Source organism: Cygnus olor, chromosome 5 (assembly GCF_009769625.2).
Source record: "Cygnus olor isolate bCygOlo1 chromosome 5, bCygOlo1.pri.v2, whole genome shotgun sequence".
In the NCBI taxonomy this organism is placed as follows: Eukaryota; Metazoa; Chordata; class Aves; order Anseriformes; family Anatidae; genus Cygnus; species Cygnus olor.
Genome location: NC_049173.1, coordinates 55892224 through 55920050, shown reverse-complemented (window position 1 = coordinate 55920050; position 27827 = coordinate 55892224). Strand labels below are relative to the sequence as shown.

General features: G+C 41.3%; 1 protein-coding gene and 1 long non-coding RNA gene across 14 annotated transcripts in view; one reads left to right on the top strand and one right to left on the bottom strand.

Annotated features, from left to right (window-relative positions):
- The window catches only part of ANO5 (anoctamin 5), a 54983-nt gene extending 27699 nt beyond the window's left edge, over positions 1 to 27284 (bottom strand). For 2 of the 12 annotated variants that reach the window (XM_040559542.1, XM_040559546.1), the window contains exons 1-5: positions 27058 to 27261; positions 17205 to 17249; positions 14487 to 14557; positions 8750 to 8800; positions 2206 to 2319 (exon numbers count right to left, since the gene is read on the bottom strand). In XM_040559542.1, the coding sequence (XP_040415476.1) occupies positions 2206 to 2319; positions 8750 to 8800; positions 14487 to 14557; positions 17205 to 17249; positions 27058 to 27118 (342 nt within the window). In that variant the 5' untranslated portion in view covers positions 27119 to 27261. Of the gene's footprint in view, positions 1 to 2205; positions 2320 to 8749; positions 8801 to 14486; positions 14558 to 17204; positions 17250 to 27057 lie in introns of all 12 variants that reach the window. The other 10 variants (XM_040559543.1, XM_040559554.1, XM_040559544.1 and 7 more) reach the window with 7 other exon arrangements.
- Positions 1 to 27827, top strand: part of LOC121071320 — a 375849-nt gene that overhangs the window by 177128 nt on the left and 170894 nt on the right. For both annotated transcript variants that reach the window (XR_005820526.1, XR_005820527.1), the window contains exons 4-5: positions 28 to 151; positions 25319 to 25485. This is a non-coding gene — a long non-coding RNA (uncharacterized LOC121071320). The remainder of the gene's footprint in view (positions 1 to 27; positions 152 to 25318; positions 25486 to 27827) is intronic.

Below are 27827 nucleotides of genomic sequence, written 5' to 3'. Positions count from 1 at the left end.
ATAGAGTAAATGTCACTTTCTCTGCAGATTCCCAAGAACTATGTGAGAAGTGATGTGCCATAACATTGACATGCCCAGTCTGGGAGCACAGAGCTAACCTGCAGAGCCACAAAACCAAGGCCTTCTTCCATGGTGTTGTCAACTCTTGCTGGTAAGAGACATATACAGAATGAAATCTCACAGAACTTCATGTAGGTGTTCTACTCTCCTGCAAGACAGATGCTTCTTCCTAACTAAAAGCATTTTTACCTCCAAGAGGAACCACAACGTTATCTTGGTTTTCCTACCCTCCACGTCAATCCTTCAGTAAATAATGACACCCAGGTACATGGTCTCTCCTCTGGCTAAGATTCCATTTTCCTTCCAACTTGAAATATTACCTAAATAGCCTCCATTTCTTCCCACGTGTTATTGGAGTATGACTAATGGAAAATATTTATTTTAAGAGTTGCTTTCACATATTTTGCATGGATATTTTTTTCCTCTCTCTACGCTTTCTGGCCTCCTCTACCTTCTTTTTAAAATGCATTTTGTTTTATGGTAGAAAAAAAAAAAGCTAGGATTACAGCCCGACAAAGCCTGATAAAGCAGCAGGGTGAGTTTGAAAAAGCATGCCTTTGTACAAACCTATGATGCCACAGCTATAATGTAACACTGGCTCCCAAGCAAGTCTCCCAACATGAGTAACTGAAGATGGCAACTGAGAGATGACCAAGCAGGGAAAGGCATCAAACAGCTGATGGCACAGATTCTTGCTTTTTCATGGTAACAAGAGTAAGAGGCAGGGGCTGTGTTCTACACTAGATCATATTCGCATGCAAATATAGGCAGTCTAAGTCTTTAACGAAAGCAGTATTTCTTTCATAAAGGAAGCAGTAAGCATTTATTTATTTAATTTTTTACCAGCCCAATCTTGCAAGTTTTGTTCAAAGGAAATTATCATTTTTAATTATGAAACACTTTAATACAACAAGATGTAGATGAAAAACATTCTTTACTTCACAGACCTTCAGTTTTGTTTGTGATTCTGTCCTAAGCTTTACTATAATTTTTTTTTCTTCAGGAAGCCCTATCTTTCAGAATAATGCGATTATGTGAGAATGGCTTTTTGGTCGTGGTTTGTTTCCCTCCCCCTTTCTTTTCAAGAGCAAACTTTGGAAATACCTATTAGAGAGAGTAGTGCGCAAACATAACCTCTCCTGGCTCAGAAAAACAGCAGCAAATAACTAGGAAACAAACTAATTAAAAACCCTGCATTATTTTTAATGTTATGCTGTACATAAGTTTATTATTTGTCCTGACTGCATCTTGTAGTACTGGATTTTTAAGTAGCTTGAATTCATGTATTGCTCAAATGTCAGTGAGAGCAAGGAACCAACACGTCATTTATTGATTCCGTCCACCCTCTTGTTACCATTCAGGCAACTGGGTCTTGCTGACAAGTTCATGGATGATCACTAATTGGAACTTTAGAGGGGAGCCCAAACTTGCTTGTTACATAGGAGGAGGTGGTTATGCTGTGCTTTGTTCCACAGGAGGTCTCTTGTCAAAGACACTAAATATTTTACTAGAACAACAAGGATATATGTAGAGAGCAAATCAAACAGAGGCAAAAGCTCAAAGAGGAGATGCTGCACTTGTTTTACTCAGAGTAACAACAAAAAAAGTTTTCAAGTCTTAAAAGGAAAATTACATGGATATTTGCATGGATCTAGTTCTCTGCTAACTGAAGGCAAGGGTGAATAATCAACACGCAGCCCATTTGTATAAAATATATAAACAATGTTATCGTTACTTCTCATTTGGATAATGCTTTGTTTATTTAGAAGAAACTTCCCTTCATTTAACACTGTTTACAGATACAGTTTCACCAAAGCCTCAGTTTTTATTAGACTGTTAAATCAAGAAAGCAAAATCATTTGCATTACTTGGCATTAAGCTGATTCTATGATATACTGAGCAGCCTTAATCAATGGTGAGTGATCAATTCAGGAAATAAAGCCTCCAAAAATCTAGTAAAATTGAGTCTCAAAGCACAACACCAAGTTGCACATATTTCTGTACACAGAACAGCTTTTTAGGCTTCTGTAAAATGTTTTTACAAAGTTCAATTCCAGCTGAGTGTACTGATGTGACAGACTGCACAATTTGATACTCAGGTTAGGATAGATAAGAATCAGGAACATCTCAGAAAAGCGAACTTACCAGCTTTTTTTCCCATTCTTTATTAAGATCATCCACATAGGAGAGAACAAAATCAATTCTCCTGACTCCATCCCTGAAGAAAATTGAATCTTTGCTTTGATGTCTTTTATCAATCTGTGGAAGATATAGGCATATAATTAAAAATCAAGTATTGCTGTTGCTCTAAAATAACAGAAGACAATGTAGTTTCCTCTAATTGTCTCTATTTTTCCGTTTCTTCATAGCTCAAGGTACACTCGGGCAAGTTTTAACAAGGGCTATATGCAGCTAAAATTATTTCCAAATTAACTGCCTATATCCACAAACACTACATGTAAATGACTGGTTTGAAGAATAAATAATATATATGTTAGTGTAGCAACGCCTGTGAACTGCTATCGTTTATTCTTTCACAGTTCTTAGAATGTGTCACAAATGATCAACACAAGCGATTTCTTCTGCTGTTAGTAGGAACGCCACTCTACACCAAAGCAATCTAGGGCACAGTTCATCAGCTTGAAGCAGGTGGCAAGAAGTAAGCTCCATGCATTTTCTTCTACATAAGAAAATTCAAAAAGTCAACCACCACAGAGAAATATGTCCCAGCAAGGATCACAGACAAAATGAGCACATAAACAATACAGGGGTTACATTTCAAAACTGAGGAAAAAAATAACAAAATAAAATGCATCAATGCAACAGGAAAATTAATATTCTAACAGATCAATTAAACTTCATGTTTTCATTCATATCGGCATGCCAGAATATTGGTTTAATAAGATGATCTTTTCTGGTGAGTAAGCTACAACAATTAATATTAAGCAAATAAAGACTACTGCCTCACTCTGCTAAAAAAGTTAATATTAGGTAATATTGTTTATTATTTTATTCGTATTTAGCTCTAGCAAATTGTTTAAAAGATTAGAAGCTCATATAGCAAAGTGCTCGCTCTAGAAGCTAGAACCCTGGACTAAATTTGACTTCATGCTAAGGAAGCTTTGGTTTTTGGTTGTTAGATCACATCCATCAGCAAATTGACATTTAGTAATAAAGGACCAAACTGGGTTTTCATTTTATTCAAGTAGGAACCAAAAAGAGTAATTCAGGGAGATATGTCTCTGTCTGCTCCCTCTTAAATCATATCAAGATGCATGTGAAAAAGTTCTCTGAAAAAGCACAAAATATTTGCGACTGTGAACTCCCAGTTAACAGAAGACATCACACAGTGAAGCATGTTATTACTGCAGCCATCCAAGCCACTTGCAATATCATTCATCACTGTTTTACCCTGAGACGTCGCTTCAGGAACAGATTATATCTCCTTCCACTCTGCTGGAATAACCAACAAGTAGTTAGTAAGCACACCGCTCCTCTCCAAGACCCCAAGTGGAACTGCTTCCAGCAGTACCCCCTGCCTCAAGTTAGAGAGAAGTCTGTGGCCTTAAGCAAGCCAGAAGAAGCCTCCAGGTACTAGAAAAAGCAAAACCACCCACAAACAGGATGGCCATTTTTTTTTTTTTATTAAAGGGAGAACTGTGCTGACATTCATTTTGAAAATAATCTCAGGTATTTCAAAGTAATAACTCTGAAAATGCTAATTGCCATTATTTGGACATTTAAGCATATTTTAAAAGACCAGTAAGAAAGTTTCTTTGAATGTAATGCAAAGGTAAAAGCTCCAGCTAATGAATGGAGCATGCATGTTGCTATTATAACAATGCATTTGGAAGCAAAAATGCATTCTGGAGACTTCCCGTATTTCTGAAGCTATACCAGTCTGTTGGGAGCTACGAAGCACTTTTGGGAGCTACGAAGCTGCAAGTCAGAGTAACACAGCTAAAATAAATTATTTCCTGAAAAAGCTGCAATCCTCTGCTTTCTCTCTATAGCAATTCTTCTGTTGTTTTTTGTTTGCTTCTCTTTTTTTTTTTTCCTTGAGAAATATTTACAGCAGACCAATTATGACAGACTACTTCCTAAGAACTGAAATCAGGATAGCTACCTCTGAAAACGCTTTTGCTTCCAAATGCAGTATACAATCATGCAAGACTAAGATGCCCACAAAAATCATGGAATCCAGTAAAAGAAAAGGAACAGCACTTTCTGTTGTGTGCTTACAGTTTCGTCTGTAAAAAATAAGTGACTATAACTTGCAGCTGTTTAGATTAACCTGATTAGTACATAAAGCCACACTGAAACCTAAACAGTATTACTAGTACTTCTATTATTCAACATTGCAGATAACTGAACCCTAAACTGCATTCTAGCGATGTATAATATTGGGGATCATCATAAAAATCAGGCTACCTCAACCACCCATGTATAAAGGCAGAGGGATGCTCACACAGACTTTGTCCTAGTGAACAACAAAGCCATATATGCAAATAAAATCAATAATAATAATATGCTTCAAAAAAGCTCCTGCCAAATAAATGTCTCAATTATTTGGGGAGTATAATTATAATTAGATCATTTCAAAAAACTAGAGTTATATTTTATCTTTAGTGTTTTCAAAGGTTGCTTGTTTTCCAAGATGTATCAGAGCCCAGCTCAGTCATTACAGGTCCGACTAGCATTTCAGAAGGTGCAGTAGTCAGCTTTGGATCTGCTTTGAGAATGACAACTAAGCAGTTCTCCTTCTGCACACAGAATTATTCATCATGGATAATGACAAGCCTACCTATTAAGCCCATAAATTATTCCTCTCCATTTGGATTTCACAAGGAAAGAAAGATCAGTCTTATATGCTCGTGCTATGCTGGGCATAAATGTGCACTTAAAGGGCTGAAGTACCTGAAATGCTGATAATTTGCATTGGTTGTATTTGTGAATTCTAAAACATTATGGATGACTACATTTTACTTCTGAACAGCTCTTTTCAGATCTGTGTTCAAACTAAGTCATCTTGGGCTACCTACAGTTATTAAGTTATCCCTCATCACAGCAGATAGTCTGTGATGTGCATCTTCTGTAATACCAGTAACCAAATGAACGGTTCTCAGCGCAATACAGATAGCAAGCAGAAGCTTCTGAATAACTGAATAATACCCAATGAGGAATTACAACAAAAAAATGGAGCTCGTCTCCTCTCAGAGGCATATGGTGAAAACACAAGAGGCAACAGCCACAAGTTGCAACAAGGAAAATTCCTACTGGATTTGAGGGAGTGGCTGAGCAGGAACAAGTACAACAAGTTGCCCAAAGAGACCGCGTCATCTCCATCCTCAGCGATAGCACACCGTGACCAAGCAAGGCCCCAGCTGAGCAACCCAATCCAAGTTTCAAGGCCTCACCTTGAGTGGGAGGTTGGCCAAGGAGACCTCCAGAGCTCCCTTCCAACCTAAGTCATTGACTCTAGAAAGCATCACTGCCAGTGTCTGGCATTTACCAGGGCTTCCAGAAAATGAATAAAACTATCAGCCACAAAGCAGATTTATAAGAAATACTCATTTTCCCTTAGGAACTTTTCAGTTTTAATAGTCCAATAATCTCTGTAAGAGCTAAGTGTCTTCAGAGCATCTGGACAGATCAACTAATTGAACACTGTAACAGTCTAGCATAAAGAGCTAATTTTTCTTTTCACCTAACTATGTAAGTGCAAATTAACTGGATACATGTGGGATTACATTAATATTAATAGTTGATCCCAGAATTGTTAACTTCCGTCTGGACATCTCCCCGAGGTTGGTGCGTTGGACCATGTTTAACCAACCAACCACCCACGTAACCGGACTGCAGTCCTGGCATTAGGCAAACTGCAGCCCTGCAGCAGGAACTTCTGACTCAGACAGGACAGGTTGCCGGAAAGACTACAACATCAGCAGGGAAACAAATAAAGCACAGCTTAAGACAAAAGTATCACATTGACTTCTGCCCAAATGGATTTGGGTAGAGTGCATAAATGCCAGCTGGTGGTCATGCTCTGAACTCAAATCCATTAAAACTTCTGCACGTATTAAATACTGTCCAAATACTTCATGAATAAGCCTTGGCCACCTCCCTCCCGCAGGTGGTTCAGATACGCTTCTGCAGGTCCAAAGCAAACAAGGCAGCCACCACTAACAGCAGAGGGGAAAGCAAGCTGCTGGCTGTGGCATCAGCCACTGAAACCCTAACAGAAAGTGCTTCAGAGAAACAACTTGGGATTGAAACTGAGTGAGAGACTGTAGTAAATATTTCCTTAGCCTTACTCACCCACCCAAACACACAAGTACCTGACCTTGGTTAATACAGTCATCTTTCCTTCAATACTCTCATGTTTTATAGTATCTGGAAAAGCAAATATATTTTTCAGGTGCCATTATACCAGGCATGAATGATTTCATCCCTCGTATTTACACAGGATTCAGAAGGATTTCTATTTCTGGTCATCCACATAACAAGAAATGTATGTCGTTACACACTGCTAGGCTTACTCTCCGCTTTTATGGAGTTTCCTCCAAATATGCCCCACTACTAAATATCCCAGCCCTCTCCATATCTGTAGTTAAAAGATGGAGGAACTCTGATTAGAGCAATGCTGTTCAGATTAACCTGTCAGAAAACTGCAGCTTTCTTAGGGGCCTACGCTGAGAAATGCACCTCCCAAACAACCTCCAGCTTCCTATTTCATAAAGGTCAAGCCCTACAGAATTGGGGCTGGAGGTTCAGGGGTTAGCTTCTTTCATCACCTTCTGCTTTTTGTATCTCAGAGTAGAAAGATCGTTTAGAGCAGTCATTTCAGCAATAAACTGCTTAACAGCACTAATCCAAAACATGCAGCACAATGAACTACCTCTAGCTATGAGTAATGGGCATTCTAAGCAATCATGTCAATAATATCCCCATCAGCATATCTAGCAGGTGTTTAACTGTACTCCTTTATCAGAGAAGAAAGCTTCCTGAGATTACAAGAAAAACCAAAACAAGCAATATTTTGCTTCCTTACAAGCTTCAGTTTACAAAGCAAATGTATATTTAACCTCAGATAATCATGCACCCAATCAGTTTTTATTGCAGACGTCGTAACAAACCAGTATGACTACATTATAAAGCAATTAGGCAATTCATAAATTAACAACCCACTGCAGGAAAAAAAAATCCAGAATACTGAAAAAAATCACAAAAACGTAAGGAAATGAAATGTGAACCAAAATACAAGAAAAAAGCTCTAGACCTGGAAGGGCAAGCAACACTCGGTGGCTTAAAAACAAAATTAACACACTCATTCCTACTGCAAGCTGAATATTCGTATACCCCAGCCCTTTCCATGGCAGCAAACATGCTGACAGCTCCAGGAGAAACATCCTGAGTAACATCCTGCTGTGCCAAACATACCTGTTCGATAGAAGTTGAAGAGCAAAAAAGCTCCTGTAAAAGCATTTACACAACATTTGCATATACACAGGCACTCTAGTGAAAATCAAAAAAGCAAACTCCTCTGCAGTTCCTGCACAGTGAACTCAGCTGCTGTCAGACCAGAGAGGCACTCGGCATGAAGTTCTCTTCCATCTTCTTCCTCGGAGGAATCCAGGTAGCTGCAGCGCTCACCGCTTCCAAGGAGCGCGTTAACAACACACTCAACACCATTTCCAGTTATGCTTGGTGCAAGCTACACAGTTGCATTCAAAACCATAACCTTTGCCACCAAAAGAAACAAGAAAAGCCCCACCTACTTCAGGGAGCTATTTTTGCACCTTTAGCACACTTGTCTTTTAATTTTGAGCTACAATAAAACCTGAAGGCTCGAAAACATACATTTCAAAGCAGTTTAAGACACTCAAGATGTTTACACTAAAATCTGAATACGCAGTAAAAGTCTTTCTGGACAAAAGAACAAATTAAACAAGAATAGAACAAAGAAAAATAAAAAGGATGCCAAGAGAGCATGTGTTAATGTAAGACACCAGAACCCAATGTAAGCAAGCAATCTGAATACACCTCAGCATGTACTTCTCCAGTTATGTTAAATGAGTTAATATTTTTTTTTCTCCATAAAATAATGGAGATTTCAAGTCTTCTGACATATTTGATAATTACCACAATTATAATATCTGAAAATTTCAGTTAAAGGATATTTTGGGCCTTTCCTTATTATTTTTACTACAATAAGAAAAATATGCAACATTTCAAATGATGCCAGGATTGGTTAAAACACATTCAAGTATCATGCTGACTCAAAGCCCTGCAGATTATCATCATAAAAAGGGATCTCCCATTTGTTAGTCACACCGTAGTCGGAACACCCTATATCCCATAAACCCAAAACAACAGTCAAAAAAAGCAAACTTTCCAGTTTTCTCCACCAATAATTAACTTTTCAATTTTGTCTCTTATTCACCATTTGAACCCTTTCAATCACTTTGAATTTCTCAATTAAGCCATCACATTATGTGCTCATGGAGCCATTGCCTAGGAATAGACTCAAAAGCCCCATTCATTTTCATATGCTAGGAAAGCAATTGTTTTTCAAAGGATGGCTTCCCGGAAACTGGAAAATTTTTTAGTGAGGGACTTCTTGGCATATGGTAATAGAAGACGCCACACAAATTCATGCAAGGAAGCATGAATGTTTCTTACTGCTTACCACTTGATGATCAGGGATGAGTAAAGTAGTCTCAGTGCTGCTTAGACCCTGCTGCCAGTGGCATCACGGGAAAAACATAACGTTGTTAGCAATGATGCAAAGGATGCTTTAAAATAAAAGGCTATTTCAGGAAAAACTGTGTAGCTTCGGGTTTAAGTTGCTGCAAAGCTATTCTGTGTGACAGCTGGATTTTCAGTCCAGTTGTTCAAAGTTTAAGCAGATCTCTACTTCCTCAGATCAACTGGGCCGCTAGCCTACTGCCATTGACTTTTACATGGCCAGCATTGATTTTAAAACATTAAGAATTACTTTTAATAAAAGCTATACAGTATTCCTCATCATGTCCATCATAAAAATTCAAGTCCATAAACAACCTGGCACAGACCGCAGTTCACAAACTGATAAAGAACAACTTCTAGCAATACTTCTTATTTGAACATCAGACAAAATGTACACAACAGACTTCTGCAATTGCATTCAGAACAAATATGATGCCTACTTATTTTTTCAACACAAACTATACACCATGCACACACTGAACAAAAATGGATACAAGTAGACAAATAATGAATCTCGTAGTGTAGACAAGGCAAATATGTATCAGTAACTGTATTGGTTATCCCTAGTGAGATTTGCGAGGACTTCCAGCTTCCTTTTGATACACAGCCAGGCAAGGCCCCCCCCGATTTGCACTGTACCAGACCCGTGTGTTCCCTTTTTCCCTGCCCGGGGGCTTGCGGGGTGCTGCCACATCCCCTGGCCACACTCCACACGTGGGTTGGGTGATAGGACCGCCAGCACCACAGAGGACTTGACAAAGCAGTTATCCTACAAAGACATGGCCACGAGCTATCTGCGCTCCTGGCCCACGGTTATATGAATGCTTGAGCAAGGGATTTTGAGATCAGGCTTCACTACTGGGAAGAATAATGGTTTGCAGTGTCTGATTCTGTTAGTAAGTTCTCACACTGATCTTTTGATTTGCTTCTGAAAAAAAATCACAACAGACCAGTGTAAATGATGCAAAGGAAAAGAAGGACTGTGTTGTGAAAGTGAGAGACTCCCTGAGACTCCCGACCTGCCCCTGTCCAAGCCAGCACCCATCCTTCAGCTTTTCTTCCACCTCCCCTTCCTGCGCGCCCTCCACTCACAGCTTCCCACCTTGTGTGTGATTAGATGCAGGCGCAGGCTTTAGCCACCCACTGGCCCTAAGCTGCCCACACTGCTTTACTCAAGGATAAATCTTGGTAAACTGAAATGCCAAAATAGAGCTGGAAGAGTCTAGCTAAAAACCCTCTGTATGTTCCTATGCATTTTGTCAACTGCTTTTCTGTTAAACCAGGGAACTACTCTCGCTGTCAGTACAATTGTCTGAAATGAATTAACTCGAGTCATGGGGGTTAAGTGTTTCAAAATTGCTGACAGTCAGCATACCTTTTCTTACACATTCAAACTGGTGTAGAGAGACCACTTTTCTGTTATATGCCAAAGTTTATGTACTGTACAACAGGGCTTCTACCATGATAAAACATAGCCCTCAGAACGAGAGCTAAGCAGTGCTTTCAGGAACACTCAAATAGTCCAACTTCGTTCAGATGAAAGCCAGTAAGTAAAACACTTTGGCACTAGTGGTAGCAGTGTTCAGCTGGTCCTTCATACTTTGCAATCCTCTCTCAGAAGGCTTTAGCATATTCTCTCTCAGATATTCCTCTGAATATGTTTTGTAGTTACACCTGAAAGAAGCCTTTTCATATGTCCAACTAGACTTGGAAACCGATTTGGTCTGTTTCCACGATATTAATAATAGTGCTTCTTTTTTCTTTCTACTCAAAAATCCATTGGTTTGCATTGAAAACTGAACAAGAATGACAGTAATGTACATTATGATGGTGGGATTTTTCCAGAAAAAAATCAACTCATTTGGAATCAGCTAGAGAAGCTACAGTAGCACCTGCTGCTCTCAAAAAAAAATAAAAAATCCATGCGTCATACCGCTAATCTTGGTAGAATACATCCCTTTAACACATTTGATGGAGTTATGCCAATTTACTTCTGCTAACAACCTGGTTTGAATAACAGCTGCTTGTTCTCAGGTCTTCTCATGATCAACTTACAATATGGAAAATACTGAGTAACAGAATTTTTAGTGAGCATTTTGTTGGTGTGAAATTAACAGAAAAGGAGAAGATTTAATATATAGCTGTGAAAAAAGAATTTCTAACTTCTTACAGCCAGACTGGGGCACAGCCCTACAGCTTCATGCAAAGTAGCACAACCAACTGCGAGGGTGAGGAACTCAGGGTCCACGTGCATACACTGCACATATTTTAAGTGACTTTACACTAGGGAGTTGGAACAGCAGACAAATAATCCTTAGTGAATGCCTCTTACAGATGTCAATAAACTACAAACTATCTTGTGATTCAATCTCCCACATAACATGCTATTAAACAGAATTGTCCCATAGTATACTCTCTCTCTGCATAAACTACAGAAGAAAAACAGATTCTCAGTTTTTATTTCATTCATTTTCCAATTTGCCTGAAAGGACTATCAGAGGCATTTATTTCTTGGAACAGGAACTCTATAAAGACTAATTCAGTAAATTCTACTTCAAGATTCAATTAGGACAGTCATCTATCCCTAACAGGAGTGGTTGTCTGAATTACTGATTTCACAATGACATAATTGGAAGCAGTCTCCTTTGCAGTGCCTACACAAAAACATCCCTATCATGTCCCTTTTTTCCCCCTCTGCAGTCTGCTGAAATCTCCTTGCCTCCCGTCATGACCAAGCATCTAGAAATGATTCATGCTGTGAAGCTTCTAATATGGAAGACTGTTGAACTTTAAGTGCTCCTGCTTCTTTTGGCCTCATGGGAGATTGAGCAAAGGAGAAAAATGAGACTCAAGAAGCAGATGAGGAAAAAAACCAACCATGCAGTAAAATTAGGAAAGCAGATTAAAGCACAAATGCAAAGTTATGAGGAAGGACCAAAAGCATTGCTGGCTGGAGACATGACTGCTTTTTGAATCCTAAACTTCATCTGACTTTTCTATATGCGTTGGCAGGTTTCATGACAGACTGTTTTTCCCCTTTTTAAATTTTACTTGCATAATTCCTTATGTACAGATTACTGTATAAACTGCAAAAGATAAAAATATGCCAATGAACTATGGATGTTTTCTCTTTTACATATTTGAAGCTAAATATCTTTTTGCCCTCTCCACTGCTAAACCAACATCAAGGCCTTAGCTTTTTCTTCCAACTGCTGAGCAGAAGTATACTGTTATTTCAAGTTATGTTTTTTCTCTTCCAAAAGAAAAGACAATGCAAGCATACTCTAGCTGTGACCAGAATGTAATTTCAGGTAAATCTTTTCCATTAGTCTTTTTATGAATCAATTCCATTTACGTTTTAATATCGCTGGAATTAAATCCTTTTAAGACGTCAAGTGCTAATACTTCCCAGTTGAAAGGAATATAAATTGAAGTCCATGGTTAAGTAACAAGACATTTACCCATCTGTCATCAGAGTAAATTTATAAAATAGAGAAATGCACTATTGGCCAAAACAAGAACAAAGTACATCCACCTGAGCTTGAAGGGGTCTTTGTAGAAAGAGGAGACAGCACGGGTTTTCTCACAGGCCAGGATTGATGACCCTACTCAACTCCTACAGGAATGCATTAAGGATGACAAAGACAGGCTATCAACAAACTGAGGGAAAGGAAATTCTTCCAGTCTGTAGAGAAGAAAAGTGAAGTTGAGATGACATATCAAGATAAAGGATTAGCATTATAAGAAAAAAACCAAGGCTATCTTACTGTTGGAATCAATTCATGGAAACACTTTAAGGATAGACTTCACCTGGATATATAGGACATTAATCATCAGGAACTAAGCTTGTCATGGCAGATAAGAGCATGAAATTGGGCAAGAAGATTAAAAGCAACCGTGTAACTTTATGCCATGTTAGTGCATAGAAAGCAAAAGTTCGGTAAATGAGACCGTGTTAAGGGACGTGGGGTAGGATGATGTGAAACACAGAGAAAGTGTTAACTTAAATGTAAGCAAGCATCAGATGACCAGCTGACCTGAAGAAACAAACTATCTAAAGCCAAGTATGCTGTCTCCTCTTAGAAGGAGAGAGTGGAAGAAAATTAAAGTCAACTACTGAGATGCTAGGATATTTCTTTGTGATACTTAAGAGCAAATTAAGAAAAAATAATTGTGTAAGGAAGTAAAAAAGAGAAAAATGCAGCATGATTTTACCAACAGGAGATTCTGAGAGAATAACCAGACCTACTTTTCATAAGGAGACTACCCCCTGGACAAGAAAACCCTGAAGACCAAAGCCTCCTTTCCTACGAATCATAAATGTTCCACCTTTCAAAAAGGTTCAAATCCCATGCCCCTACACATAATGCTTCTCACACCCTTCCTCCCATGTTTCTTGTCTTTTCCCACAGCTGAAGTCATGAAGTGAATTCTTTCAGGCCCTGGTGAAATAGGTCATCTTCATCTAAACAGTGACACTCAACACGAACCCAGAATCAGCTCCAAACTGCTGCCTATCATAGTATGATGATTCATACGCTGTAACCTGAGATAGCATCAGCCTGGGTTCAGTAAAGTAATTGATATTGTCTGCTCAAAACTTTTCTGGAAGAAAAAGATGTCCATCACACAATAGATGGAGAGGTACCAGACTGAACACACTAACAGTCCTTTAAGATGGAACTTGGTAGATTTATAAAAGCATTTGGATGATCGGGCTGCATGTGCTAGCAAGACAAACATCTGTGTAATGTAAGAACTTGGAGTTTTGTCTTGACAGGATCATCTCTAAATTTGCCTCTTAAAAGCAGATGAGGAAATGTTTTATGCTTTCGAAGTTCAATAGAACTACATTTTGTCAACGTTCAATTCAACAGTATCATTTCTGGGGAATGCTTTCAGCCAACATAAGACACCATATTTCAACAGAGCAGCTATTTCTATTCTTAGCTAAAAGTCTTCCTATGTTCCTTAAACATACAATAACAAAGAAGAAATCAGACAACAGAAATTAAAACACTAATTTCAAGATCACGTAATTTCAATATTCTTTTTAGATCCATTTCTTAACTGAAGAGTACCCGTACACCTGTATGTAAGATACTGCGTACTTTATGTATTAAGCAATGAGGTACTGTGAAAAACAAGTAACTGATGCTTTTCGGATTGTCCAACTTTTGGGTTGCATTTCTTGCAAGGAAGAGGTATTTTTATAACTCTTCTAATTGGCTTTCTCATAAACAGCTGCATTATTAAAAAGTACCTAGAGCACAGGAGTGTAAGAGTGCCTTGATTTCCTAGTAGCATAGCACGTAGTATAAAACCAAGTGTTGGGGTTGTGGAAGAGTATTATGCTTTTCCAATTACCAAAACACTGCGATATGTGATTCTTCTTTCAAGACTGACACTGGGAGCACTGTTAAGCCCCATACTGTTCCACTACTGCTAGTTGTATTGTGTTGCAGTCTCTTACAAGACTAAGTGAATAGCAGCATTACTTGTTTGCTTTTGCTCCTTCAAAACACTGGAGAAAAAACAACAAACGTGCACGGATAAAAATGTACATATGAGAGAATCTAACAGCAGTATTATTTTCCAAAGGTAATTTCATCTTTCACAGTACTGTTCCCCTCTCTTTTTACCAGCAGAGTGTTAATGCTACCTGTACTGTACCTTACCTCTGAGCTGCTTGGGACCTCTGATCCTGCAGTTGAAAGCGTTTCACATAAAGGTCCATTGCTTTCTTCCCCTAAAAAATATTCAAAGAAACATTCATATAAGTACATGCCTTTTAAAATACCCTTGTATTTGAAAGTGAAGAGAAACTTGAAGGCACGGAACTATGAACAAGCAAAAGCAATAGCTGGAAAGTGATATTCAGCTACATAAAACCTTCACAAATGATTTTTTGAAGGGAAAAAGAATACCCTGAGACACAAGACACTCAGCCTGTACCAACTGGCTGTAACCTCACAGTCGCACAAACAGTTCTAACTGTGACAAGCAAAATCCAGATGAATCGCGTATTTGAGAGGATAAAATTCTTTCTTGCCTCAAATGTCCTATGAGTTACTGTCTAATGAGGGTCCAACACCTGGAGCTTTGCTGCCTTGTTTCTCAAAGTTCTGTTATCTCTGGGGTTGTTTGCTAGAAATTGTTTTCTGCTTCTAAGGGATTAATGGTATGATGGTAAAGCTCATGATTAAAGACACATAATGGAGATATGATGATAGAATCAAGAATATCAACTTAAGTTACCAAAGCTCGTTTAAAAAGTTCCTTAATTTTAACAGCAGCATTGAGCTCTGCCTTTCCCACAGAAAAGTCAGTCTGCCAAGGAGACTACTACTTAATGTTAACACGATAGGGGAAATTATACTGAGCATCTTTAAATACCTAAATCATATTGAGAGGTTGGCTGGGTTTGTGGCTCTGAACCTCCTCTGTCAACAGTTTCCTCTGGAGATCAATTCCGAGCCCATAAGCTCAGCTCCTGCTCTAAGCAGACTCCGTATACAGCCATCTCCTTGCTGATCAGACAGAGCAGTCATTTAAATAACTCCCCCGCCAATGGAAAAGGATAAGCGGTTTTGTAAGCAGCTCATCAATGCCTACAGCAGGAATCTAATAAAGGTGCCTCTTTCTTCCAGAAGAGGATTTATCATGCTCCTCTCTCCATCAAACAGCAAGAAAGCATCAATGGGTGTAGCTCAGACTGGACAGAATATCACAGCTTAGACCAGAGCACTTTCAGACAACTACAGTTACTTTATTCCTACAAATAACAGGAGCCTATGTTTTTTATTTGTTTAAAAACAACAACAACAAAAAAGAGGCTGCAAATACTTCCTGTCAAAAATCACATCTGTGCAGAATAAAAAATATTCTTCAAAAGTTTTTAATAAACTACAGAGACAAAGAGAAAAAAATGCTCTCAAGCTGTATCTAAGCTTGCTTAGAAATAATGGTCTTTATGACTTTTAATCTTACATCTGATGTGATGAGAAACTGGTCAATGGTATATAATGATACATAACAGCAGAAACATCTTCATTATACTAGACCTAGAGTTGTTGCATGCTATTTCATTAATGGAAAACATGCCTGCACAATCTGTATTTGTAGGTATCTTGTAGTTTGAAAAGATAAGTTTTATTTACACACCTAGAGAAAGGTGTTTGTATATGCTGACAGCAGCATGGAGACCAATGTTAAATCATGTGGAAGTAACTAATTTAGGCTCATTTTTCCTACCCAAATTTATCATAAATGCTAAAGGGACTATGCTCCAAGACAACATCAAACGCAGAAAAAGCATTAAGAAACAGCTTCAGCACAGAAGTGAACTCAGGTTACTTCCCAAACAGCACATTCAACACAAGAGAACCACAAGGTACAAAACAGGAGAATATCATAAGAATACCGCAGTCTTTATTCAAAAGACAGCCACTATCAAAATATCCAGAACAAATTGCTTGAGAAACTGTTTCTGCAAGGATATTCCTGGAGAGAGGCTCTACCTTGATACAGGGCTCTGTAAGCATACGCAAACTTGGCAGCTGCCTAGAACAGCTGAAACAAGAGAAAGGCAGCACCACCACGGCACTCTGATGGCTGCTTTGCCCATCAGGCAGGAAAGCAGGTTGGCTGCTGGAGCTTTGGCTTAAGGTAGCAAGCCCAGGGCCCAGAGGCAAACGGCCCAAGGGTTTCAGCACCCAACTTTCCGTGGCAGCAGCAGCCTGGCACCTCATCCCCGGAGCAGTGGCGTTCAATTTGCCAGTGATGCTGAGAGGACTTGAACCAACTCCGCAGCCTACAACAGCTTTGGCGGTTGTATTTTCTGGATTATGATTTCTGTAGCTGTGAAAATTGAACCATGGGAACAAGCATGATTATGAGCTTTCTTGGGAAATGCTCTTCTAGTAGCATAGCTAATAAACTTATGAAAAGAAATCCTCTCAGTAGCTCTAATCCAGGGGAATAAAACTGAGTTAACGCAGGTGCAGCACACAAGAAGGCAGAAAGAGGATGCAAAACATAAGCCGAGAAATACAACATACTTAAATGTTTGCTCCTTGAACAACATATAAGCAGGTTCCTAGACAGCAGTACAAGAAAATGCATGTCCATGTCATGTAGGAAGGTGTAAGGGAGCCACAACGCAGAACTGCAACAAGCACTACGAATGCAGATGCCAGGCTAGCACTTAGCCAAGAGGATAAGTAAAAACCGACTTGTAAATCCCACTGCAAAAAAAAATGGCCTGTGTGTGACATCAGCGATTCAAATAAACTGAAGTCTGATTTCCAAGAGGCACTTGGAATTTTAAAAACAAAAAAAAGCAACAGAGGGCACAGACAAAAGGAAGGAAGGCGGGACGCTGGCTAGTACAATACCTTCTGACTGCAACAGCTTGAACTTGGTGAGAACCGCAATGTCATCTTTAAAAGGAAAAAACACTTCAGTAAGAACCAAAAGCCTTTTTAAGGACAATCCACTTCTAACATGAATCCATTTAATATGCATCCTTCACCCTTTACAGTAAGGGCCCAATAACCAAGCAAATGAACAAGCAGTGACAAAGGCCCGTGACCTAGGCAGAAAGCACAGAGCAGGCTCCTCTTGAAATCTCTGCATTTGCCCTTTTGTCCAGGCACTTAATTGGGCAACAGAAGCAAGGATGTCACTTCCCTGTATCGGCAGCAGGAAGGACATTAATAATTTCCCCTACCCAAGAAAATGCCTTTAAAACACATTCAAGAAATTGCATCCTCCTATCTAAAGGTGGAGTACAACGATATATACTGATAAAACCCCGATAAAACCAGCATCTTTAAGGGAACTGCCTTGTTCTTCAACACTCCATGCTCTATGTAAAAAGATCTAAAACCATCAGCACACCAAAAGGAATGACAACATCTGCTAAACATACACAGCCCTTCAAAATTCACTTGTACGAATTGTGGTCAGGCCTCGCAATTTTGGTTTTTTGTTCAAAATTAATCAGAGAACCACGCTATGATTATCAAGATCTATTAAAATAGTTTCAATGTTCACTCATATTACTGGCCTTTCATAGGCGTGCACATGTCATATCTGAAGGAAATGCTGCTTTCCCTATGTTATTTTTGGTCTCCAACAGCCCTACAATTCCGTGCACAGCTATTTCTAATTCCTTAAACATACGCATCCTGGGAGTTGGACATGGCTGGAAATGAGTGAGCTTCCTATGCCTGTAATTTCGCAGTATTATTAACATACGCTATCCTAAACTATACCCGACCACAAGGGAATCTACTTATAAACTTGCAGTATGCCACCCTGAACAATTACAGACCACGTCTATGTCAATTACAGACCTGGATGATCAACAGTAACCCAAAACAGTTCACAGAAATCAACATTCAGAACTGGAGACTGGAGAATAGACTGGAGAATCCAACCGTGACTGATTTGGCCTGTTAGGATAACTGTAGTCTGCTCCACACACACACAGAAAAGTACTTTTACTAATGCAATCTTACTATTTCCATAACCAGCATGAAAAATGGCTTGGGGTGTAATGAACTGGTGAGTCATTCTGGAATAGTCCAAGTTTGTTCACAGTGCCTGAATCACTTCCTTTTTTCTACACGGCAAACCCAGCACTTTAGGAAAAATAATTGAAGCAATTTCATTCCGCGTTTGAACCTATTGGTTAAATGAAGTAGTTTAATATGATTAGTATTTAGGAATCAAAAAGCTGTCCTTCAAAACTTATCTGTTCATTCCCTGATGAAGGACAAAAATCCCTTAACGGTCTGGACGCTGACATGCTTACAGTTTTTCAAAGGCACCACTGTAGCCACAATTTAGGGAAGCAAGCAATCTATTTGAGTATGACTGCAAGTCTAAGATCAGACGAATGGATGAAGACCGCCTGCTTGACTGACCTAACTGTTCTGAGACAGTATGATAGGAAGTGGGAAATTCTCTTTGATTATACTGCTAATATGGATTTTATAAAACTAAAATTTAAAGTGACACAAGGGAAAATAAACAGTTATTCACCCTTACCAAATAGTGAAAGAAAATTTTATTTCTGGATATCCTGAAGATACCGTCTTAATAAAGCCCTGCCATTATTCAATATGCCTGCCTGTCTGATGGGACAAGAGGAATCAATTTAAAAACATGGTTACATATTGCTAAATCAATACCGTATTTATGGCACCGTGTCCTGTGCTCCCTCAAGATCTCCATGGGATTAGTGCTGTAACTGTCGACTAGGACCTACTCTGACTGATTCCTACTCTCAAGGAGTCTGATTCAGCAATGAATCACTAACAAAAATGCATACTGAAGATTACTGCTCCGAAATAACATCGTTCATTCCACATAAGCTTTATAATGATTATTCTAAGTGCCTCCATATCTCAGAAAAGCATGGCTTTAAACTAACTTATTTACTAAATTTATGCGTATATTGACCAAATCCACCCTGTTGACAGGACACAGCCCCGCTGTGCAGTGAAGCCAGACTCGCTGCGCCCTGCTTGCCTGGGATCACGCGCTGGAGGGGAATCACGGCACGACCCAACTAGACTCCCCAGCTCGATGACTGCATTGCCTGGGGGAACTGAGGTCCCACCTAGTCTGCTGGCTCCTGAGCAAGTTAAATAAACACTGTTACTTCACCTGGCATCATCCGAAGATTAACAACTGCACTCCTGAGCCAAAGATTCAATCTCAAGGTTACGCTTCAAGTACTTTATACCCACTCAGGGCTGCTCCTTAAAACTATTCCTTAACAATGACAACATTCGATTTTCCATAAACCCAAGATAATTTAGTAGGAACATATTAAAAGAACTTCATGATCCCCTTGGAAGAAAAAAATGCGTTCAATTATTACCTGCTTCATGGCCATATTAACTTACAACGTTTGTTTTATTATTAATGAGTGATTGCACAGAACGGGTATTTATCAACACGTAGGTAGTAAAATAAAAAACAGCAGCATTTTAAACAGATGAATATATGGGAAAAAAATCAATGCTAACAATAACAATTTGGAAAAGATACAGTCCTTACCTCTACTCTAATTTTGACCATGAGCCAGCAGTGTGCCCTGGTGGCCAAGAGGGCCAATGGGATCCTGGCATGCATTAAAAGGAGTGTGGCCAGCAAGTCAAGGGAGGTGATCCTCCCCCTCTACTCTACCCTGGTCAGGCCTCACCTGGAGCACTGTGTCCAGTTCTGGGCTCCCCGGTACAAAAAAGACAGGAATCTCCTGGGAAGAGTCCAGCGGAGGGCCACAAAGATGATACGGGGCCTGGAGCATCTTCCCTATGAGGAAAGGCTGAGAGACCTGGGTCTGCTCAGCCTGGAGAAAAGAAGACTGAGAGGGGATCTCATCAATGTTCATAAATACCTTAGGTGTGGCAAACAGAGGGATTTGTCCAACCTCTTTTCTGTGGTTTGTGGGGACAGGACAAGGGTAATGGCCACAAAATGGATCACAGGAAGTTCTGCACCAACATGTGAAAGAACTTCTTCACAGTGAGGGTGACGGAGCACTGGAACAGGCTGCCCAGGGAGGTTGTGGAGTTTCCTTCTCTGGAGATATTCAAGGCCCGTCTGGACGCCTACCTGGGTACCTGGGCAGCCTGCTCTAAGGAACCTGCTTTGGCAGGGGGGTTGGACCCGATGATCTCTCGAGGTCCCTTCCAACCCCTACAGTTCTGTGATTCTGTGAATCTCTAGTATAGTAAATGTGTATTATAAATCAGGTTTACTCCTAGCTCATCAGGTTTACTCCTAGCTGCCTTCCTTTTATAAAGACCATAAAACCTCCCCTTTTGATTAGAAGGGACTGGGTTAAAAAAATAAAAGTTGTGTAAATCTGTTTTAGCAAAAAACCACAAGCATAGTGTTGTAACACAGAACTTGAATGACCCTTTCATGTGGTTAGGGCAATAACCACTACTGTATTGTAAGTCCTGTCTGTGTGAGTTCATCAAATGTGCTGTGAGCACCCAAGGTAGCATTTATACCTTTTGGGACCTATCATTTTGTAGAACGGCACATACCAAGTGATTAATGGGTTCAAATGCAATTGAAAGAGAAAGCCCAGACGAGCGATAGTTGGATAAAGTGAGGTATTTTTACATTGGGTTGCATTTAGGTGCATATAAGTGATGGGGAATAGGATGGCAAATAAACCTTAGAAAAGCAGGGTTAGTAAAATACCAGCCAGCAGAAGTCCTGGCAACTCGTGAAGGACTACAGCCGTGCCTGTTTGCACTTGGACTATTTATATGTCGAGGGCCATTTTTCATCAGCACTGACTGCAGAAGCAGACAAACAGCTCGAGCAACTGCTGTGCGCATACATGGAAATGGCAGGTGTGTGCCCCTCTCACTCCAGAAAAGAGGAAGAGAAGGCAACTGCCCTATTGCTTTCCATCACAGCCCAAGAGCGGCAAGCACTTCAAAAGGTGCTATGTACACACTTGCTTTCCTAGTGTTCCCAGAGGCCCCTTTAAAATCTCACAGCATTATTCATTAATGCACTGCTCCGACTTTCACTGAAATCATTGATTTAATAGTGAAGCAACGCAATCTCTCATTTCTTTCAGCATTCGCCATGCACTAGAAGCAGCAGGGGGCCCAACACACTGCTTGCTCTATGGACGGGCATTACGTTCCCATCCTTGCACAAGAAATCTTCTGTAGAGACTGTAAGAGAAAAGCAACACGTCAACAAGGAGCTCAAAATGGGGCAAGAGTGGGAAAACAGAGGGGGGACTGGATTTGCAAAAGTGAGGAACATATATGACTTGTATTTACTCAGTGAGTATTTACTAAGCAAGTAAAAAGCACACCACAAAAATCAGGCCTTGCTGTCCGCTGGCAGGATGCCTCAGCTGCTTGTGACCTGGACACTTCATTTCAGACACTGGGCAGCTTCACCACCCCATTTCCCACCAACCAACAAAATGAGCAGGGCAACAGACCAGAGCTGCTGGCACTTAGGGTTTCTCATGTAAGCACCAGCTAATGAACAGGACCCAAGTAAGCCAAGACAACTAACTAGCCAGTGGCCTCAAAAACACATCTGTTTGACATTACTTGTCCACATGGTATATTTCTAGCACACTGTAAATTGGACAAATATAGGCTGTCTGATTTCCTACCAGATAATTAAGAAAAGCCTTTGGAATAACAAACCCCAGGGCCTTTTCTAATATAGGGTTAGTGCGGAAAATTAAAGGTCTGCATCGTGAGCCCTACCCACATGGCTTGCTGGCATTCTGCTGCCTTGCCAAAGGCCTCAGATTTCACATTTACCCTTGGGAGCCAGCTAAGTAAGGTCACGTGGGATTTCCAGTTAGAAAACTGCACTTCACCTTAAGATACTCTCACTTCCCCAAAAAATGAATTTGGAACTTCATTAGCTCTCCTGGTCATCATCCTGTTTGTTTTGCTTGGATCTCCTGATACAGTCAGAACCGTCCTCCTCAGTCCCTTCCTGATGCAGTGTGAAAAGACTAATCCCAGCACAACCTCGGATGTATTCGAACTACATATAAATAGATTCTGAACCCTTTACTGGATTACCACAATACTGTATTAATTTAGGTAGGGAATTAAGCTATTTTCTCAGCCGTTCTGGAGAAATACCCTTAAGCAGATATTTATGTTGCATCCCTTGCCCTGCCCAGATTGGTGAATTCAGAATGGTATTAGGTTACGTTACCAAAGGTAATTACTGATTACCACGCTCCTCAGCACAGTTAGAGCACTCAGTTCTCAGCACTGATTCCAAACGCCTGCCTTATTCTAGGCCCACAGCACCAACTTGCCTGCTAGCATACCTCTTCTTGGCATGCATCCGGCTAAAGCAAGGAGCACGTGTTAACAGTCATAGGTCCACGCAGGAGGTTCATCATGGAAAAATGTCTGTGTCTACAGTATAATCCAAGTAGCCAAGTCCCAATCTGGAGTCAACCACACCCCTCCAAGAATTATTAGTCCTCAAAAACAACTCCTGACATATTATTCAGCTTTCTGCAGATTGCTAACACCTCAAAACCCTTTACAGAACTGTAATTGCAAGAAGCATCCCTAGCGATACGACACAAATACCATTCATCCCTGTGGTGCATTTATACACATGCACTTGTGGAAAAACTACCCCCAAACATAACTACTAGTAGTACAGAGGTACTGCTAGATAGCAAAGCACAACCTCTGCAATCATATTGCTCTTCAGTTCCACCCCCAGACAACAATAAAACAACACATAGAAAAGTTCACTGCATTACTACCTTGCCACATAAATGTGAAAAGGTGCCAAGTGGTGTTGTGTGCCAGATCATGTTTCCAATACTTTTGGAATATGTTTGTATTAGGTGATCTGTACGTCTCCTCCATGTGCATACATGCACAACACACAAATTAGTATACAGACAGTAAGCACGAACAATTTCTTTTGATGAAATATCTGCCAACAGTTTTCTGAGCCTAATTTTAAATGTCCATTTTCAGCAGAACTCTTACATTTTATCTGAGTTTTTTCCTTGAGTCTCAGTAATTATTAATGACTTGTACATAGCTGTTGAGGTGCTCTTCCAATTTAGGATAGTTATCTCATTTCTGTGGAGTACAGACTTCTCTCAAACAACAAAACCCTACATTTCAACTAAGCTCTCTGTTCGTACAGGTGCTGACTAATGCCAGGCAGATTGCATTTATCTGTGCAATAAAAGTTGGAAAAGCAAACTAACTTTGAATTTTGTTTAGTAACTTGAGAATTACCTACAAAAACTTTCCGGTGTACAATATCAGACTTGGGTCATAAAATTTCATGGACCAGCAATAGAGACTGGCAAGCCTCCAACTGTAGATGTACTTTCATAATTTTGAATTTTAGTCAGATCTAAAGCCTATTTTTTACTAAAAAAAGAAAGACACAAAGCAAAATCCTATGCATTGGAAACCTGCCTTTCAATGAGTCCTGTAAAGGTGAAGCAGTGACCCTGTTTTATATAAAGGCTAAACAGCATTGGCCTGAGATGGCAGAACCAGTTCAGTTCTCTCTTCCAGTTGACAGAGTTCAGCTGTATTCCCCAGCTCTCAGAAAAGTGGCCTGAACATCCCACATAATTGCCAGTGGGTTAAGAAGGCAGGCGAGAGCACTTAATGCTCCCTTTGGAGCTGCTCCACTTTGCCAGTCAGAAAAAGTTGACAAAAGTGACTTTACTCTCACACGCAGGGTCATGAACTAAAAGAAAAGTGTTAGGTCTCATTCACCAGTCCAAGGGCAAATCATTGTAACTTTTCTTCTTTTTTTCCAGTTGACAATCACTGGGTGAAATTCCTATTTAACCCCACTCCACTACAGTGGTTAAAGTTTGCAGTTTTTAATTAAAAGCACTACAGCAAAATATCTTTTTGCGTGCACTAAGATACAAGGCAATATTGTGCAAGCTATGGGGATCTGTTCCAAAAAGCAAACTTGCCTACCACAAACTGTAATTTTCTTTTAAAACAAGGTTTACCTTTTGGATACCCAACACATATTTAAACTGTGCCCCTGCAGGGACACAGCTCAGGCAGTAAAGAAATTCCACAAGAAATTCTAGACGTTGGTTGGCGGGGCTAATGGAGTATCGCCTCACCTGCCTTTTATATTCTCAACTATGCCCAAATTTCTTGGAGCTTTTATTTCATTACCTGCGAATACATTTTCAAACAGTTTTTGTATTAATACATCTTCCATTTTAGTCTAGTGGGAGCATGATAACCCATCTTTGTTTCTACAAATTGACTGGAAATTATTACATACATTTCTTCAGTAATTAAAGACAGATGTAGTTTTGAACATAGGCCTACGTTTTGATTTTAAATTGCTAATATAAATCATAATTTCAATTAAATAACCAACATGCTCTTAAACAATAGTAACATTTGGTCCCAAATAGTGATGCATTACTAGAAGTCAACACTGCCGCAAGCACTTTTTGGAAGTCACGCCATCAGCTTCTCCTGTTTTTTCGGTATCTTCCTTGGAGGGAACACAGGCAAGATGACCAACCACCTCGGTGAGCATTACAATTTAGAACAGTTAGGTAAATCTTAGAAAGACGAGCCATGGCTTTGGTCCACTCCCCTGCTACTGAAGGGGAACATGAATAATCTTTCTGCCTTGCAGAGGAGAAGCCTGGTTTGGCCTCCCCACACAGGTTCCATGTTCTTGTAGAACCACACATATGAAGGCAGCACAGCTCAAAACACGGCACCGAGCCAATTGTGAGCTTCCAGAACATCTGCGGTCTTGGGGTGTATTCCCCAACAGAGATACTGTAGCGTGAGCATCTCATGCAGGAAAAATAATGCTGAACGACAGCATAGACAAAGAAATATTCCTAACAACAAACTATGGTGTTCTTCCTTTGATACTTATATTTGATTGTTCCAAGTTTACTTTCCTGATTTTTCTTTACTTTTATTTTTTTTATATTTAGGTAGATGCCACACAGCTACAACAAAAAGCAAAATCACACACTTTAAAGTGGAAGTTATTACCTCATACTGGTGTAATTCAACAGGAAGCCAGAAAACTTCCTTCAAGGTAGAAGATTTGGCATGTGAACTCCAGACAGACTGCACACTCAACTAGCTGCTGCTGCTGGTAAGTTGCTTTTCATTCCCCTGACTTGTTCTTCAACATTCAAGTTTAATGAAAGGCTGTAGTAAACTAGAACTAAGTGCACGTGTGCTCCCCAGATATTAATGTGTCTTTAAGGAAAAGACGCAGCACTTATTTTTTCTTCTGCCTTGTTCCTATTTACTCACACAGACCCTACTGTGTGAGCAGACATCAGGCAGCTATGGCTTGAAGCCTGTGTAAGAGGCCACCTTCTCCTTCAGAGCACAAAGCATATGTTTAGATCTTTGAGATGTCCCAGAGGTAATATATACATATTGATAGTTTTTGTAGGCCATAACTGAAGGAAGACCTCATTTATTTTAAACCAAAGACTTTTATTTGGACAACCAATTAACAAACTTGTAAAAGTCTACTCAGCCCATATGAAATTATTTTTCCGTTTTAGGAAAGTATTTGATTAAGAAGTGAATTGAACAGGTACATGATTTTGGATGCACAGTTATGTGCTACTGTACAGTATAAGCTAATATGTCATCCTTGTTCACTGAAACCCCTTACATTCAGTGTTTATGACTAAAAAGAAACCAAAAAAGCCCCACAAGATGCTCATGGGAAAAATGAGAGCTACAGGATTCAGTTTACATACCAGACTTCCAACATCACTCCCTACACAGTTACCACACGTTCTGTAACTATTTTTCCGTCCCAAGCTCCGCCAGCCGAGCAGCCCCCAGTCAGCGCCGCAGCACAGGTCGAGCACTTCTGGGCCGTGACTCTGGCCTCCATGCAGGGCTGGGATAACAGCTGGCAGGCTGGGAGGCTGCCATACCCCGCCTGCTCTGACCCCGCAGCCAGACTGCCAGCTCGGGGGCCTTCCTCGAGGAAGGCCAAGGCTGGGCTGGGCTGGCACAGCTGGGACATCATCGCCGCTGTCACTGCAACTGGCTGCTTCTGGGCAAGTTTTGCACTCATCGTTTGCTGCCAGCTCTCTGAAACAAATCAGTCAAGTATTTTGAAACCTGCGAGCGTACACTATTGCTTAAGCTGTTTAAAATGGTATTACGTTTTATTTTTTCCTAAAACAAACGCTGTCATCAAGCTCACAAAGGAGAAGAGACAGCTGCCAAGCCCGGCACGGATCCAAAGGTGGTACTTCCCTCCTGCGGGGGCTGCACCTTTGCGGCTGCTGCCAAAGCATAGCTCCTACCAACTTTTTCTAGGCCAAAGGGTCGTGGGGTTTATTTGGGGCGTGCGAGTTTTCAGGATGTTGCTGCATTACCGCACCGCCAGCTCCGGCTCGGCGCTGCCCACCCGCTCGGCACTCGCAGCCCGGCGCCGGGCTCGCAAGGCCCCGCCAGCTGCCGGCCAGGTGCGGCGGGCGCTGCCCGGCCGAGCCGCGGCTCTCGCCTCCCGCCCGCTCCCAGCCCCAGCCGGGGAGCCCCGGCAGGGCCCGACCCCTCAGCGCCAGCCGCCCGGCAGCGGAACGGGGCTGGCGGCTGCGTCCCGCCCGGCCCGGCCCGGCCCGGCCCTGCCCTGCCCAGCCCGGCGGGCACGGTGCCTCGGACCGGCCACTCCCGCCCCGCGGGCACCTACCGTCGGCGGACGGGGCCATCTCGATGAGGGTCTCGCTCGCCTTCCTGCCCAGGCGGTTCATGGCGGCTCGCCTTCCCCGCGCTCCTCCCGGCCCCTGCTCGCCCGCGCCGGGCGCTGGCCGCCTCCCGGAGCGGAGCGGAGCGGTGCGGTGCGGTGCGGTGGGGAGCAGACCGGGGTGAGTCAGGGGGCGGGCGGGCGGCCATGCATGCGCACTGCCCGCGGGGCGGGGCGGCCGCCGCCCGGGGAAGCCGGGGCTCCATGGCGCGGGCTGCCTGACGGGGCGGAGGGGGACGCAGCCTAGCCGCTCCCCATACTATCACCCCCCTCTCAGCCGCTGGCCCTCGAAGGCCGCCCTGCACCTTCCCCGCACGTTTGGAAAGACAAATGGTCATTTGTCGATTTAGATACAGCAATAGGGCTGTCTTTGTTTCTGGGTCTTTTATCATAACGTATCTTTTATGAGAGAAGTTGAAGGAAGTGTGATAGAGTAACATTCACTTCAGGCGGTTCTCGTTTTTTCTCGTTGGGGAGGAAAGCTGGCCCTCCTGGTCCTGCTGCAGGGGTGGCGGAACAGCACGCTGCTCCTCACCTCTGCTGGATCAGGCGCTAAAAGGTATCACTGTCAGCTGTCCTGACTGTGGATTCACAGCAGTGCTAGTAAAAGCGTTGTTTTGGCTAGCTGTCCTTGGGTCTTCAAAGTCATAGGTGAGAGACAGACAGAAATAAGAACGAAGCCTGAGGAAGGGAAAACGGGGCATGGAAAGGTGGCA